We start from the raw sequence: 17,075 nt of genomic DNA, 5'->3' as shown, positions 1-17,075 counted from the left end.
TTTGACAGGCCCGTCCTCCCCATGGATTCCAGTTCCTTGTCGGAGGGGCTCAGGTTGACCTCTGAGGGCAGAGGCCATGATTCTATCTAAAAACCATATGTGGACATCCAGGAGGGATGACAGGAATGCCACCCCCTCTCCTCACCTCACCGAGAGCTGCACGCCGAGCCCTGCTCCCTCCGGAAATCAGAGCAGATCTGCCCAGGGGGCAAGGGCTTGGTCCAACCCTGCACCACACTCCCAGATTTCCTACTCCAGTTTCTCTGGACTCGGCCCGCAGCCTGGACTCTGCAGGGTAAGCACCTGGACTGATGCCCGAGAACCCAGCACAGCCCCTGGCCTCGTGCACCGCAGCTCGGGGAAACGCCTGGCTGCAATCTCTTTTTTATTTATCATTTCTGTAAGTCACAGACAGCAATAATTTATAATTGTCACATCTCACGTATGTCAGTTATTGGACAAACACAAAGACAGAAAATTCAAGCACAGATACTTCAAAAAGGAGGTTAGTGTCATGCATCAGAGAAGGAGTTAAAATTCAAAATACCCAAGATTCCACATCCTAGAATAAAACATAAAGCTTAAAATTTCCCTGTGAGCCTATTAGCCTAAAATTACAAAATTTAGCAACTGCCTAAAGCAGAGAATCAACCGTTCTATGTTCTCAAGGTAAGAAACAAGGAATGCTTTGGTAAAGTCATCTTTACTGTTTAAATATTTCCGCTCTGTCCCTTGAATGACTGTGTATAAACACAGGCACAGCACATATTTGAGAATTAAGTCTCACAAACTTCTCTCACTGTTAGATTTTCCAGACATCTTTACATTTAGTCAATGAGAAAAGCAATTCAGTCACTTGAATTTTAAGTTTAAAAAAATTAAAAGTATTTCCAGGGAATACTTAAGGCTGTCTCCAAAAGTATAAAATGTTATATACCCTTTCAAAATCTGAAGCGTTCACATCTTTTTCTGAGATCAACATGGGACGTGGAAGTGGCCCCTAACAACACACATGCTCATTTGCTGCTGTGCACGTGAGCAGCTCCCGGGGACCCTGGCAGGGACGGGGTCCTCCGCAGTCTGGATCGTGACCGTGAGCACGGCCAGACCAACCTCCTGCCCCGCCCTGCTTACGAGGTCAGGTTCCCCAGCACAGATGGACTTGTCACTCTTCAGTCCGTTCTAGCTTGGGGGATTCCAGCTCCTTCAGTAAATCGCTGCCAGCTGCTCCAGCTTTTGAAGCAAAAAGAACCGCTCCCTGTTTGAAACCGAGGTTCTTCAAACTTCGGGCATAATCTGCATATATAGCAGCGATGAGTTTCTGTAAACCACAGTTAAGGAAAAGAAGGGCAGAAAAGGCTGTGATTATGTTCCACCAAGCTCCCATGGGCAGGAAAGAAAGACCAGCTCCATGGGGGGCTGCTCAGAAGGGACGAGGGTGCCCTCAGGAGGGCGCAAGTGCAGACACCTGCCTGGGGGAGGCGAAGTCTGGGTACAAAGCTATTCCTTCTAAGGAAGATCCAACTAAATCCTCCTAGACTCCCTCAAAGCCTGACGCAGCCAAAGACTAGAAGAAGAAAGGTAAGATGTAAGTGTACACCCTGTGGCATCTGAAAGGCCCAGAGGTGGGTGGTTTGGGGGCAGATCCAGCTTAGGAGAGAGGTTCTGATGATAAAGCCCGCCCTGAGGCAGGAGCTCTGGCTACCTGGGGCAGGGGGTGGGCGGGAGGAGGGGGGGCGTTCAGACGGCCCTGTTTCATTGCGCTCTGACATTCCAAATGGCCCCTTCCAACTAGAGCCAAGTTCACCAGTGCCTGGAGATAGGATAAGTGAATAAGTTCAAGTTCAGTTTCATTGTCTGTAAAAAAAAACATATACATATATATATACACAGAAGACCAAGTATCTGGCAGAAATGAGGCCACAATGTAGTAACTCAAGAGGAGGTGTGATGAGAGCAAGCACGGCTCAGCCAACACGAGCTCAAGCCCAATCTCTTCAAAGAAAAACAAGTGACTCGTGTGAGGTCAGAAGTAAAAGTTCCTGCTAATACGTGGGCCACCGTGACTTGCCTGCGTGACGCACATCTCTGAAGTGCCATCATGGTTTCCCATTAGACTGTCGCCTTGGGTAACAATATCTTTTTTACCTATTCCAGAATATATATTCCCAGGTAAATATACACGTTTTATTCCATGGAGTGCACTCTTTTCAACAGCACTACTTTAAAGTAGCACCACGGCTCCTGGACCTGTCCTCAAGTATTTCCTTTAAGTTCAAACAAGCCTTCACAGAATGTGGAGTCCTGTCCCTTTCCAGTCCTTCCTGCCTCCCCGTCCATCTGACAGCTGATGCCAGCGACGCAACCACCTTCTTCCTGACCCTTCCCTCCCATCCTCCCTCCTTCCTGACTTCGGTGGATCTGAGTACGGACCTTCGAGAAGCCCACTCAGCCACTTGCCTCCCCTCAGCATAATCCACCCAGTGAAGGATATCCGTGTCCTCGGTGACTTGGATCACACCATACTTGAGACAGGCTTCCACAAACAGGGCAGCTCTATCAAAGTATCTCATGCTGCTCAAGAGAACAAAGTGAGTTCAAGCTTTGGGATTTAGGGCAGTTGGGGGCAGACCCACCCAAGGGTGTATTTCCGTACAAAGACTTGTTGTGCCTGTTCTCCCTGGAAACCTAAGTGCCAGTAGGTTATACTAGCACCTTCCAATCTCTGGCTCATAGAGGAAAGCAGGGGACAATACTCGTGTCCCCACCCCCAGGCTCTTTTTAATTAACGTTTACAAAAACTGTGAAATAGTTGAAATACACACGAATCTACAGAGATAAGACAAGCATCCGCGTATCCACTGACCAGATTTAACAAGGAATTTTTGGCCATATTTGCCTCAGCCTCCCTTAATTTTAAATGTCCTGGAAGGGATACATATTATTTTCGGATATTATTTTGGGACATCTCCCACCCACAACGCTGACACCCTTCCTGCTGCTCTCTGCCCTTCATTTTAGTTACACTATTCAAAGCTGAATTCTCTGAAGACTTCTTTTATGTTGTTCTACTTTTTTTTTTTTCGGTTTATTTATTTATTTTGAGAGAGAAAGCGCCTGCATGCATGAGTGGGTGGCGGCAGAGAGAAAGGAGAGACTGAATCCCAAGCAGGCTCCGCTCTGTCAGCACAAAGCCCGACTTGGGACTCGAACCCACGAATCGTGAGATCATGACCTGAGCTGAAATCAGGAGTTGGACGCTTAACGGACTGAGCCACCCAGGCGCCCCTTTTATATTGTTTTTAACTACATGGTACCTGTTAGGTCTGGCTACTATACTGGCGGGAGCCCAGAGCTCCCAGGCCCAGTGAAGACGGGTAAGCATGGACTGTTCCATTCCTGCAGGGGTTCATAAACCTAACCCGTAAGCTTCTCCTTTCACCCCGCACGGCGAGTGCTCCACCCACACCGCAGAGCCTCAAAAGAGCACGAAGCAATCGGTCACCCCGACTTGCCACAAAGCACTCTGGGTGTACCTGTGAAGGGTCTCGGCCACGCTGTAGAAGCAGCCCAGGGAGAGGAGGACCAGGAGGGCCTTTGACTTCTGGTTGACTTGTGGAGAGCAAAGGTGGTCCACCCACCTCTTTAAAACATCGGCACACTCTTCGGAATTTAAACGGACCTGAGAAAGAGGCCCACGTGAAAAACAAAGACATCCTGCGCTACGTAGAGAAAACTGTCACGTGATCAAAAGGGGATCTGTTCCTAGGAAGCAAACTCGAGGCCCGGCTCTGCCAGCACGCTGCCCTGACGCTGCCGCTCGCCATCGACAGCGGTGGGAAGCCCAGCCTGAGGAGCAGAGGGCCCGGCAAGGCCCCGGGGCCGGGGGCTGGGCTCGCACCCCGGCGGGGAAAGGGGCCAGCTGCTTTCGCTTAACTGCTACCACAGCGATCCATTTTTCATTAAGAAGCCACGGAATTCATACTCCTAAATAGGAGCACGGGAGTTGCAAGAAAACATTCGCACAGCAGCTCTGCAGCCAAAAACCGCTTCTAAATGACAAGGCCGAACTTTCTATCCCAAACACTCAATGCACCTCCTGGGGTGACCTACTTTTGCAAGCCAGGCGGCCCGGTTCCACTCGCCGTATGTCTGCAGGTAGCGGCAGGCGTCCGCGGCCTTGTCGATCAGGCAGAGCAGCTGCACGCCCTCTGGAAGACAGAACGGCAGCCGCCCCGGTGAGCCGGCGGCCCGTCCCCGACAAGCCACCACTGGACCTCATCTGGTCTCACGCATTTTATACCACTGCAGACGTTCTTCACTCACATTTCAATGCAAAATGCTAGCGGGGAGTTTTACAACGTTACCACGCGAGGATGGGGGGGGGGGGGCGGCCAGTGCCAACACAGTGCAGGAAGCAAACGGGGAGAGCGCGGGGCTCCCGCCCTCGCCTCCCCTGTGGCGGCCGGACCGCTGTCCCGGGAAGTGTTAGCGGTGCCCCTTTCCCACCTGAGACGTGTTCCGGTTCAGATGATTATGAGACACGGTCATCGTATAAAGAGCTAGCAATCACTGCCTATTTTTCTCCAGCATATATCAAAAAGCAAGAACTGCCTTCAGAATCCAATGCTCTGCTGGGAACAGGCTGGATTTTCGGGAACTGACCACCACACCCCCACGGTGTGCCTTACCTGCCAACTTGCCGTTGGCAATCATGTTGGTCGCCACCAGCTTAATGGTGCTCTGGGAGGGGCCTGACGAGGTGACAGTTGTGACCAAACAGGCTTTCAGTGAGTCACAGTAATAGTGCTGGTTATCCGCACTTGTCTCCAATAGCAACTGCACAGCTCTGTCTGTCTAATGAGAGAAACCGTTCTTGTAACTATGAGGCTGTTTTCTTCCAACATCATCTTACCGAATTTATAATCTGGAACACTAAAGTTTACAGCTTAAAGAAGACTTTTATTTTCAAAACTGGCTGGTCAATGCTGTGTTTATGCACAAAAACAACAAAGTCTCCCACTGCTTCTTTGAAATAAAGGCAAAACCACAGTCTGGCTTATGCAAACGCTCAAGAAACTGCTTACTTTAGCTTTGCATCTGTCAATTCTGAGACACAAAACCAGACCACACCCAAACAGTTAGGTCTCATCGGACATTTATAGAAGTCAACATTCCAAGCTGGTCAACTACAGATTTTTGCTTTCTCACAGGTTTTGTTGGTCTTATTTTGAAAGACAGCCTAAATTTACACGTATACTTTCAGAGAAATACTCTGATCTATCTACCCATTTGTGTGTGTGCGTGTGATCTAACGTAATACTCTGAAATACTAATCAAAGAGCAGCTCCTTGAAACACGAACGAGTTATAAAAGTTGACGTACCTGACCCAAGAGAAGTAGCTGGTCTGTACATTTCCTTGTATGATCATAAGTTGACCGCTTTACTTCCTGGAGATTAACCCTTTCCAGCTGAAATTTCTAGAGTAGAAAAAAAAAAAGAAAGAAAATTGAGCCTGGATTATAAGACTTGAATTAAATTTTACTGTACTTAAAAAAAAATCATTTTATAAACCCTATTTTGACTTCTGACGTTATTAGATAATCAACTTCATAGAAATCCAACCATTTAATAAGAATTTGATTAGGAAAATTGTTGACATGAATTCTCATTTGTATGCAAGTTTGCCCATTTACAGAAACCGGGCGTCGGGTGGAGCTAGGTGAAAGCCCTCTGAAGTACTGAGTACTGAAGTACTGAGTACCAAAGTACTCTACTGCAGTGAAAACATCATGAAACCACCTTTTTATACACAACACGGCAAATTCAAGCCAAGCGAAAGAAATATTTGTTATTTATAGAAAATAAAATGAGAGAAATTAAAAAGAGTCTTCTAAGTGAACAATTTTAAGAAAACAAAGGCTTAATTATAAAATTCTAATGTGTATTTAAAGACTCTGTAAGCATTTATGAGCTTTTCCAGGCCGGAGTCAGGCCTTTTTTAGGCAGGGGTGCCAACGGACACATTTCTGTTACACGATTTCAACTTAGCTGGCACGTTTCTCGAGTTCAAGATACTCGCAAAGACATAAGCGATCAAGATGAGAGCGTCACAGAGTTTAACACACGAAACAGAATACCTGGAAATAGGCATTTTCACAGAGTATGTCATAACATATATCCAGCGGGTTGTTCACTTTGTCCCGAGGGGAGGCCTCTCCAACGGCTGGGCTGCGCGGGGACGAGCTGTGCAGGTAGTGTGCGGCGACGGTCCAGAAGTGCAGCTCCGACTCGTCGCCGTACAGCCTGAGAAGGGGGACACCGAAGCCGCGCTGAGCCCACACGGCAGACGTGGGTGTGGCCAGGGGCTCCCCCAGTAGCCTGACGAGCCAGGAGCCTGGCGCCGTCACGTGGAAAACCATCTGGGACACCAGCCTGGGCCGGGCGGGGAGAAAGAGGGAGCGGCGCCGTGTCCAGCCCTGTCACTGGGCCTCCCACAACGCAGGTGCCTGCACACACGGCCCCTCCGTGCCCCAACCTCCCGCTGTGCCGCGGGAAGATCGGCGCCATGGTTCCGAAGCCTGGGCAATGGTTCACCCGGTTTGCCATTAGCACACGTTTTAATCTGGACCAGAGCTTCACATTAAAGAAATTAAAGAAATTCCTCTGGGAAAACTGGCTAAATAAGGTATGGAAATAGTTGCAATTTATTCTCTGGGGAATGGACGGAAGGGTATTTTTGTGCAAGTGACAACTCTGGTACAGTAAGGAAGTTACAGGTTACTGCTTCTAAATACAATTTATCAGCGTATTTGAGGACATACCCTTTGTGCCTGATACTTTAAAACATGTATTTTTTAAAATTTTTTTCATGTTTTTTATTTATTTTTGAGAAAGAGAGACAGCACGCGAGCAGGGGAGGGGCAGAGAGAGAGGGAGACACAGAATCTGAAAGCAGGCTCCAGGCTCTGTGCTGACAGCTCAGACACGGCGCTCGAACTCGTGAACCACAAGATCATGACCTGAGCCAAAGCCGGACGCTTAACCGAGCGAGCCACCCAGGCGCCCCTAAAACATGTATTTTAAAAAGCTGTCCATAGGAGGCAATCTTTTCAGTAGAGAAGGCCTAGATCTCATGTTAAAAATGTAATTGTTTTTCCTATTTGTATTACTTGTTTCAAAGGTAATTGTAAATCAAATCTAAAGGATGAACTGATATGCCGTTTTATAGTCTGAAAAGGTTTGGTCTGAAATAAAAACCCTTAATAAGAGAAATGAGTTAATCTGAAATACTCTTGTCTCTTACACAGAGCGTTTCAGTGTTACCTTGAAACAAGCAGGCATCTCTGCAATAGAGTGAATTCCGGATCGAGCAAGAGTTTCTTTATGTCACTGCAAACAAAAATCCAGACAAAGGCAAGGTAAAATTTTTGAATCAAACAATAAAGGAGATAAATCGCTATACTCTTGAAAGGGGAAATACACTCAGTACTGTTAATCTACTTAAAGTTTTGTTATTCCTTAAATTATTTGTTCTTTTTGAACTAGGTAGTATGCCTAGAAGGAAGTTGCTTTGCCAGGACACTGAAGTTACAGATGCTTTAGAAGGCACAGAGCGTGTCTGGGCTTAGAGAACTAGAACCTGTCAACCACAAGGGCGTGATCTCTGACTCTGGCTTACACCCTGGCAACAGGTCAACTCATGGTTTTGAAAACAAGAACAGATGTCTAACAATAGGAACGAGGTCACTGTTGATAAAATGGTTTGCTAATCATCAGAAACAGTATACACTTTAGGAAAGATACATTCAGAAACTGTTCCCAAAAAATACATAAGGAAAAAAAGCCAGGTTTTTGTAAGTTGGTTTTTCTAAAATAGCCATACATAGAATATTCATAAATCAGGGGAGGAAAAGAGGTTCTTTAAATCTAATCTTTTCCACTGAAACACAAATGTTAACTTTTGGATGCAGAAAACAGTAATTACTTTGAATCTGGCGTCAATAAAACATGGTAAATTTATTACATGTGATAGATTCTAAGATTGCAAAAATGTATCATGTTTTACCAAGAACTCCTGGCGGACCCATACCGTTCCACTTCCTTTGCAATGTTATTCCCAATGCCAATTAGAGGGTACTTCTAAATGCCCTCCCTCCAGGGAGCACATTAGTTTCTCAGAGTTGTACACGCGCAGCACTGGACACAGAGAACTTATTTTAGAAAAGGCAGCTGCCACACAAGAACCACCCTGTGCGTGGCCTCTAGCACGAGGCTTCGCAGGGCACTGCAGGTGGAGGTGGGCGGAGCCACAGAGGTGCTCAAGCCGCAGCCTCCACCCTGCCCTGACCTGAGACCACAGCAACCTGATACTTATAGACTTGGCGAAGGTAGATGTTGTCCCTGTAACTACTGACTATGTTTCTGCAAAACAAAGATCCTCAAGGGAGATAAACCTCTGTGAACAGAACGGTCTCGCCTTGGGGCTACTATTTTCTAAACACAACTTACTTTAACTTCAAAAAGCCGAAATTATAATATTTTCCTTCTCCTAGTCTTATCTTTTCATAAAACGTAGCCGGAGTGCTTACTTTGACAATGAATTCAGCTGTTCTTGAAGGAGATTCTTTATTTCTTCATTTTCTGGATAATCACTGTACAGAAAAGATTGTGAGTCAGCTCATGCAGTTACACATGTAATACAACCATGTATTTCTTCACCAGAAAAAAAGGTGTGCCAATAAATACCCTTTGCAGTAGCTGGTTTAAAAAGCTGGTTTCAGACCAAACAGCAACTACTCAAGAACCTATCAGCCACCTTTCGTGACTGCTTTTAGTTTTAGTTAAAACAGAACAAACAAACAAACGAAAATGAGTAAAGAAAGTCTCATTGGCTTTCAAGAAACCAGAAAATTTATCAGTTGGCTCTAAAAACAGTCATTTTAGATTCATGTTAATAAGGAACCTAGCAATGACTAAAGGAATTTGTTCCTTCTGCTCTGCAAAATGGACATTCATTTCTCCAAGGAGATACTTCTTGGAGAATAGATACCCATCACATTATGTTCTTTTTTTTTTTATTCCCCTAACCCCTGCCTACCTGTGCACTCGACATGGCAGAAGTCCAATAACACTCGCAGATTTAACTAATAACCATACTACTAGTTACCGTATGTTTTTGGAGTGAGGCAGGCGGGGACATTCATAAAACATACAATACCTCTGCAGTAAGCCCATTCTTGCTGCTTTTAGAGTGGATTTGAAGCCTGGCTTCAAATTCCTCTTGGCCTAATTGGCCATCTTCACACTCCTCATACATCCCACACTCCACATTTGGACCACAACCAGAGAGCTGCTCGTGTAGCCAGCACCCCCCACGCCCCCGGAGGGCGGGGACGAGAGGCACATCAGGGACTGTTCCAATGTGTCTGCCTCAGCTTGTCTTTACAGGCTCCCGCTGTACTGATTTTCAGGGTGCCCTTCAACCCCAAGGAAATTAAGAAAGGAAAACAGCACGTGGTAAAAACTTACACATGAGAAATGTCCAGAGAATACTGTCCGTTCCACGGCTGGTGTAATAAGAAAGCTTTCAAGGCAAGAGAGGCCCTGGGAATAAGGAGATAGGGGCACCACACAGGCTCTAGACAAAAAAAAAAAAAAAAAAAAAAAAAAAATTAAAATTAAAAATAAATAACAATAAATAAAATAATAAAATTTCTTTCAATAAAATTTTGTAGTTCTGCTACGAAGCTTCAGCTACAGCAGTTTACAGAGAAGTCAACAGAGAACAAAGTAGAAACGTGGTGGCAGCTGAGAGAGGGTACTCAGTGTAATCACTGCCTAAAGACAAGCAGGCTAGGAGTCGGGAGATTCTCTTCATTCAAATGATTAATCTCTCTTTTTCCCCCTTTTAAAATGGAACTGTCCTTGTATGGTATGAAAACACTGATCTTAAGTGAATAAAAGATTCAATGTAACAAAACTCAACCGACATTAAGAAACCTCATTATTTTGAAATACTAAAAACAGTACTTACCTGTGTCATCTAGATACCATTTGCCATCTTTGCTCTTCTGAGACTATTAGACAACATGGCCCATCAACCTTGAGCCTGTCACTAAAAGCCACCTCGGATCAAAGGCATTTTCAGGTCTCACTTGTAAGAGCAGCCCTTGAACAGAAGGATCATCTTCCTAGACCACGGGCCCTAGCATCCCCTACGGGCAACAGCTGGCTTACTTAGCACACAACAGAGATTTGCCTGTTGTTCAGCACGTTCTAGCCTAAAGAAGCAGAAGCCCCAGGGCCCGGTGTCTACGCAGCTGTGCGGCAGCTAACTTACACAGCCTGCTGGGTCGGACACTCGAGCGAATACAGTTCTTCGGGACTTCATTTCAACTTTAATGAATTAACCTTAATTAATTTCAACTAACTTAAATTTAAAAACTAATACTTGATTCGGTCATCGGATAACTTTTAAATCTATTAGGAAGAAGATGAATAGCTTCGTGGCCACTTCTTCAGTTGTAAATTTTATAGAATCTAAAAACAGCTTAAGTATTTCTGCTGAAAATTTGTCCTCTGAATTAAGATAAGTTCTAATGTAAAATACATACTGGATTTTGAAAACTGAGCACTCAAAAATGTGAAATATCTCATCAGTAATTTTTTTTTTAATTTTTTTTTTTTTAACATTTATTTATTTTTGAGACAGAGAGAGACAGAGCATGAAGAGGGGAGGGGCAGAGAGAGAGGGAGACACAGAATCGGAAACAGGCTCCAGGCTCTGAGCGGTCAGCACAGAGCCCGACGCGGGGCTAGAACTCAAGGACCGCGAGATCATGACCTGAGCCGAAGTCGGACGCTTAACCGACCGAGCCACCCAGGCGCCCCTCATCAGTAATTTTTAATACGGACTATATGCTGAAAAAATTTTGGATATGCTAGGTTAAATAAAATTTTTATTAAAATTAATTTTATCTGTTTCTTTTTACTTTCGTTAAAGTGGGTACCAGAAAATGTAAACTAACATATGTGGCTCACATTACATTTCTACTAGTACTGCTTTAGAAAACTTCATTCTATGTTGTTAGCTAAGAATTAAATCAAAGATAAAATATCTTGTGTGGACTTTTCAAAGTCAGAACATGGTCAGAAATATTTCTTTATAAAAATTTTTTTAAGTTTATTTTTATTTATTTTGAGAGAGAGATAAAGAGCAAACGGGAGAGGGAGACAGAATCCCAAGCAGGCTCCATGCTGTTTGCGTAGAGCCCCACGCGGGGCTCAGATTCACAACTGTGAGATCACGACCTGAGCCGAAGTCAAGAGTCGGACACTTAACCAACTGAGCCACCCAGGAGCCTCTGGTCAGAAATATTTGTAATACTACTTTTTTTCAAACCCAAGAGTTTTAATATTGACTCATTAAAATCACTTAAACTGCAGTCCATATTCAGAGGACCTCTGTTACTTCCTTATCCTGACAGGTATATTCCTTGTCGGAAGCCCAGCATCCATCCAAGGCTCCTGCCTGCACTGGCTTCTCATGTCTCCTGAGTCTCCCCTAATCTAGAACAGTCTTCTCACCTTTTTGTTTTTGGTCTTACACAATGTTTTCATTTTGGAAAAGTCGTGGCCCATTCACTGTCTTAGGAACTGGTCTCCATTGTGATTTGTGTGTTTTCTGAGCCTCAAACTCTGGTCAAACATTTTCGGCAAGAACGGGATACAAGGGATGTTGTATACTTCCCACCACATTCCATTGGAGGGAGCATGTCGGCTGGCCTCCTGTTAACAATGAATCTGATCATCTAGTTAAGGGGAACTCATGGGCTCTGTCGTAGTCAAGGCACAGTTTCTTCTTTACAATTAGTAGGTAACATGGCGGGTGGGGTGCAGCATGGGGAGATACTGTGAGACCGAATTTCCCATTCCCTTCCACCCAGTGGTCTGACACCCACTGATGACCCTGGCTTGAACCAACTATACATCAGGAAGGGGAATTGGTGATTTTCTAGTTCCATCATTCTGTTTACATTTATCAACCAGCATTCTTCTACAAATAGAAGCCTTCTCTTCTTGCCCACACCCGTTCCTCTTTCTCTTTGAATATTACTAGGAAATAACGGATTAAAAAAAAAATCAATATAGCTGTTATTCTTTGCAATGTTCAGATGGCCCCAGATTTGGTAGTGGAAGCCCCTAAATGCTAGTTTTTATATCTTTATGACAGGTTCCCATTCGTCTTTCAATTCCTTCCTTAGTTTCTGGCAACACACAATGTCCCAGACTCATCTTGTAACTTTCTTGCCTCTGTCCTGGAATAAACTGTCCAAGGAGCCCTGGTTCTTTTTAGTTGGGAAATGGAATTTATAAACCAAATCTGGGTGCCAGGAACGTTCACTGCCATCTAAATGTCATTGCTTCTAGGTGTGAGATCAGTATACAGAACCAGGATATGAGGAAATAAGGAAATAACATTAAAATTAAGGAAATCACATTAAAAAAGGAAAAAAGTCACGAATTTATACTGGTATCTCCAATGCAGATCCACTCCTGGAGGGTTCTTCCTCCGCACCCCTCATTCCGTGTCTGTATCTCCCTTTTCCCTCAATAGGAACCCTGGTTCCCCTAAATTGCATTTACTGGCCTGTTCCAGCTGATAATATGCACAAAACAGTTTCAGAATGACTAGTGCCACTGTCAACGAGTGGACTGGTGCCACCACCCAGGGCAAATTCCTTTGCGGCTCTTTGTCCCCAGCATGAACCACTAAGGTGCACCGGGAGAGTTCTGGCTTTCAGTTATTTGAACTATTCTTACCAATTTGTCATATGGTTTGTGTTCTAGAGTTTGCTTTTTCTTCCACCCTTGTTTTCATTTTGTGGTTGACCTTTGAACAGCATGGGTTTGAACTACACGGGTCCACTTACAGGTGAATTTTTTTCAATAAATACAGCACCATACTGCCAATGTATTTCCTCTCATGAGTTGACAAAATTATGATTTCACGAAAATCTCCTATGATTTTCTTAATAACATTAATTTCCTTTCTTTAGCTTGCTTTATTGTAAGAATACACATATAACACATATAACATACAAAGCATGTGTTAATCGACTATTTAGGTCATTGATAAGGATTCTGGCAACAGCAGGCTATCAGGAAAGTTTCTGGGGAGTGAAAAATTATACTTGGATTTTCAACTGCATGAGGGGCCGACAGCCCTAAGCCCCATGCTGTTCAAGGGTCACTTGTATTTTCTGAGTACGCACAACATTTACGTGATTCCGAACTTGAAACTATATAATATTGGTATATTCACTGAAGTCTCACCCATCCCGCTTCTCTCCATCTTTCCATCTACCTCCTATGACTCCTTTTACTAATCATGTTCTTTAGATCTTGGATTATTCTGCGTGGCTGTTGTTTCTGTAAAATAAGCAAGTGCAGAAGCAGACCGCACACACCTTTACCCTGGCATTGTTCACCTACCCATCCCCTATCACTCCACATCCGTTCACAGAGACAGCCCTCATTCTAGTTTACTGCTAGACTATCCCATTGTGCACATATTCCCAAATTTATTCTCTCCAGAATTTTGCTATGGTCACAGGTATGGATGGACACGTCCAGGTAAATCATTAGTAGTGGAACTGCTGAGTAAAAAGGTAAATATACGTGCACTTTCGTGAACTACTGCCCAATCCCCTCCTCCAGGGAGTGCTCTGTGAGTACTGCACGAGTTACTGGTTTCCTCAGATCTGCAAGAGCATGTTTTCAAGCTCTCAATTTTTATTGATCTGACAGTTGAGAAGCAGATTCTTAGTGTAATTTTAATTTGTATGTTTCTTATTAGGAATAAAGTTGAGCATCTTTTCATATATTTAAGGGCCATTGGTATATATATTTTTTCTTCTCTGTGGATAGTCTATTAAGGACTTGGAAATAACTTCTAGAAATACCTTCTCCCAGGTTATAATTTGCATTTTGCTTTGCTGATAGTTTCTGTTGCTATGAAGTTTTAAAAATTTTTCCATTCGGTAAAATTTATCTTGTACACCCAGGTTATTAAGGGAGGAATGTACCTGGTAAGAGTGAGACTCACCTACATACCTACAGAACCATTAAAACCAGCACCGGAAGAGACGAGCGTGGGTTTACTTATTAGCACACTCTGTCTCTACTCATCCTTACTAGACAACCACGTAATCCTCCAGCTCTCAAGTCGGCCCCTGTCACTTTCAGACGGTAGTGGCTGCTGGCATTAGGTTACAAAATGTTTGGAAATAGTCCATGTGAGGACACAAAGACTTAACGGTACAAATTAAGCTTGGAAACAGAGGAAGTTTCCAGGTTAAGTGGTAGTTTCTTAATCAATGGACAATGAAAAGACACAAGAGAATATTCTTAAAAAGCAGCACTCCGCAGTTTTTACGTAACGTGAGCAAGACACCCTTTACCAAGCCAGGGCAAACAGAGGGAAACGTCTGATTTTTAAAAACAAATGTGTCATTTCTCCGAAATGAAACATTGCTGATGGCATCCCAATGGGGGTGAACAAATTGCAAGTGAACTCCACTCCCTCCTACCTTTCTTCTCAAGGGCAAAGATCAGCCATGAGAACACAACAGGTGACCATCTCGCAGCTGGAGAAAGTCAGCTACAAGAGCTCGTTCACGTCTAGAAATGACAGCGTAGAATGAAAAGGCGGCTCGCGGCACGGATACTCTCCCTCACACGTTCTGCTTGGTCTGGGCTACAGCTATTGGGGTGTCAAACAGAAGCACGCCCAGACTGTTGGCTGCCTGTGTGACAGCGGTGCAGAAAACACTGAAGAGCTGAGAAGAAAAGCAGGAGGAAGATCGCTCCCCCGCCAAGCGGAGGTGGCAAATGGCAAGGCGCGCAGGCGGTCTGGGAAGGAGAGGACCCTGCCCTGGTGACTTTTTCACTATGACGCAATGAGGGGGGGAAGAAGGGACACAAGAAACACTACTGACATTTTGGGCGGGACCATTCTTCATCGTCCAGACTGTTCCATGCACTGCATGCTGTTCAGTAACCCCAGACCTCCCCCCTGCCCCCGCAAGTCATGACACATTTCCAAATACCCCAAAGGAAAACCACTGGAAATGACTGGAAAGCAGAGGCAGACGAAGAGGCAGGGTTTGGGCATAAATCTGACTGCAGAAAGCCTCCTTCTATGTGTGCTCCCTCGGGGAAAAGCGTGTCGTCCAGCAGTGGCCCGAGCAGCCGGGAGGAACCGGATTGCGGTCTCTAACACCACGCCGACGCCTTTCAGGGTGTGTGGAAACTGCATCCAACTGGAATGTCATTAAACAAGTCCCACACTCTTGGATTCCTTCTTGACGCCGCTAAAAAAAAGTCTTACGATTTTTTTTTTTAAATGCCATTTTATGACCCTGATAAATAAGGCAGCAAAGGTTCTCCAAAACAGGGTCTCAAAAACAGGGCCCCCCATCTTCTATGTTTGTCAGACCTTCTCGCTTATTGAGGTGGGGAGGGCTGAGACAAATGTAAACGGGGGCACAGGGGGAGAGGACTTTCTAAGCTGTTCTAAGAAAACCGACAAACCTGAACCAGTAGGATATTCTCTACTTGTTATTAAGGAGAATTAAAGAAAATTTATTAAATATATCACTGCATATGACCTAAAATGATTTTTCATCCCATGTTAAGAAGCCCAAACTGTCTAATTCCCCAGAATAAGAATATATTAAACATAATTTTCCCAGAACATATCAGCATGTATCTGGAGGTAAACACAGAGACCTCTTCTTGCTAACTCCGTATTTACGCTGCCACCAGTTTTGATTCTTTAATGTGTATCGAATGTTGTTTAAAGGTCAATACTGACCTTTCCCCATTACTATTTTAAAGACTTTCCCTTTCTGGCTGAGGGTACATCACTAGAGATTGGATAGGAATGATTTAATGATGGGCTCCGATTCTGTAGTCACTTTAAGAAAGAGCTACCTTGGCTTTGGTAGACTCGAATTTTAAATTAATTGTGACTGAAAAGTTTTCAAATGTTTGGATTATACTGGCGCACCTCTTTAACCTACAACTAGTAACTCAATCAGAAAGAAAACCATCTCGAAGTTCCCTCGATTTCCGCAAGAACTTGAGGTGTGTTACGGAAGGAAGTAGGGGATGGTCGCCCCTCTGGGGAGCTGGCAAACGTCTCAAGGACAGATGCGGGCATGCAGTCCTCAACCCCTGGCTTCAGCAGCTGGCCATCACAGTCACACAGGAGGAAGCGGTGGTACCGAATCCACCGGCAGGGGTGGGGAAGCGACAAAAACAAAGCACACCTAACAGAACTTCGAGGGAGCCCGGCCGGCATCCGCAGCACGCTGGGAGCACCTCAAGCAGGAACATAAGGTCCAAGGGCAGGTTTCAAAACACTGTCTCTGAATGTGCCAAAGACCGACCTTCCAGAGGTACAGACAGTTCCCAGAGCTGCCAGTTCTAGGCTGAAACTCAGCAAGTGACCAAACAAGTCTCTTAGGAAATGCTCTACAGATCAGCAGCCTGGAGTGCACACCGCAGGGATGCCTGGAGAATACTTAATGCAGGAAGTTTCCTGCTTCGCTCCAATTAGGATCAGAAGGTCTGTCTCCCTCCAAAAGCACATTCCAAGGATGAACGCTGTATTTCATTGGACACAAGCTGCCTTTCAAACCGACAATCCCATTCTTTTTTCAAAGTCACAGAGGTTATAGTTACTAAAATATTCTTCATTCTGATAAAAACAATCTAAAAATAGGTATGATAGAGCAATCATCTAATTTTATTCTGACTGGCCATTTAACCTATCTTAAGATAGGTATCAAAATTCATGACAGAACACGGTCTGTCCTTACCAAAGTACCTTTTCTATGATACATGCTCGCCCCTTTCTTTTCTAACATGGTTTGTTTTCTCCCTTCCTTTCTTCCTTCCTTCCTTTTTTCTCCCTTCCCTCCTTCTTTTCTCTTTCTTTTCTTTTTTCTTTCTTTCTTTTTCTTTCTTTCTTTCTTTCTTTCTTTCTTTCTTTCTTTCTTTCTTT

The 17,075-nt window shown here is 44.5% G+C and overlaps 1 protein-coding gene across 2 annotated transcripts in view; it reads right to left on the bottom strand.

Moving 5' to 3' along the window:
* Positions 1 to 366: 366 nt before the first annotated feature.
* The window catches only part of WDR11 (WD repeat domain 11), a 67,726-nt gene continuing 51,017 nt past the window's right edge, over positions 367 to 17,075 (bottom strand). Inside the window, exons 20-29 of one of the 2 annotated variants that reach the window (XM_040486629.1) lie at positions 9,533 to 9,641; positions 8,593 to 8,655; positions 7,328 to 7,393; positions 6,142 to 6,307; positions 5,386 to 5,481; positions 4,692 to 4,857; positions 4,114 to 4,211; positions 3,537 to 3,682; positions 2,495 to 2,574; positions 367 to 1,323 (exon numbers count right to left, since the gene is read on the bottom strand). In XM_040486629.1, the coding sequence (XP_040342563.1) occupies positions 1,166 to 1,323; positions 2,495 to 2,574; positions 3,537 to 3,682; positions 4,114 to 4,211; positions 4,692 to 4,857; positions 5,386 to 5,481; positions 6,142 to 6,307; positions 7,328 to 7,393; positions 8,593 to 8,655; positions 9,533 to 9,641 (1,148 nt within the window). In that variant the 3' untranslated portion in view covers positions 367 to 1,165. Of the gene's footprint in view, positions 1,324 to 2,494; positions 2,575 to 3,536; positions 3,683 to 4,113; positions 4,212 to 4,691; positions 4,858 to 5,385; positions 5,482 to 6,141; positions 6,308 to 7,327; positions 7,394 to 8,592; positions 8,656 to 9,532; positions 9,642 to 17,075 lie in introns of those variants that run through there. The other variant, XM_040486630.1, reaches the window with a different exon arrangement.

Source organism: Herpailurus yagouaroundi, unplaced genomic scaffold, assembly GCF_014898765.1.
Source record: "Herpailurus yagouaroundi ecotype Mexico unplaced genomic scaffold, PumYag 163, whole genome shotgun sequence".
Taxonomy (NCBI): Eukaryota; Metazoa; Chordata; class Mammalia; order Carnivora; family Felidae; genus Herpailurus; species Herpailurus yagouaroundi.
Note: the sequence above shows the minus strand (reverse complement) of the source record. Positions and strands in the feature narration are given on the sequence as shown.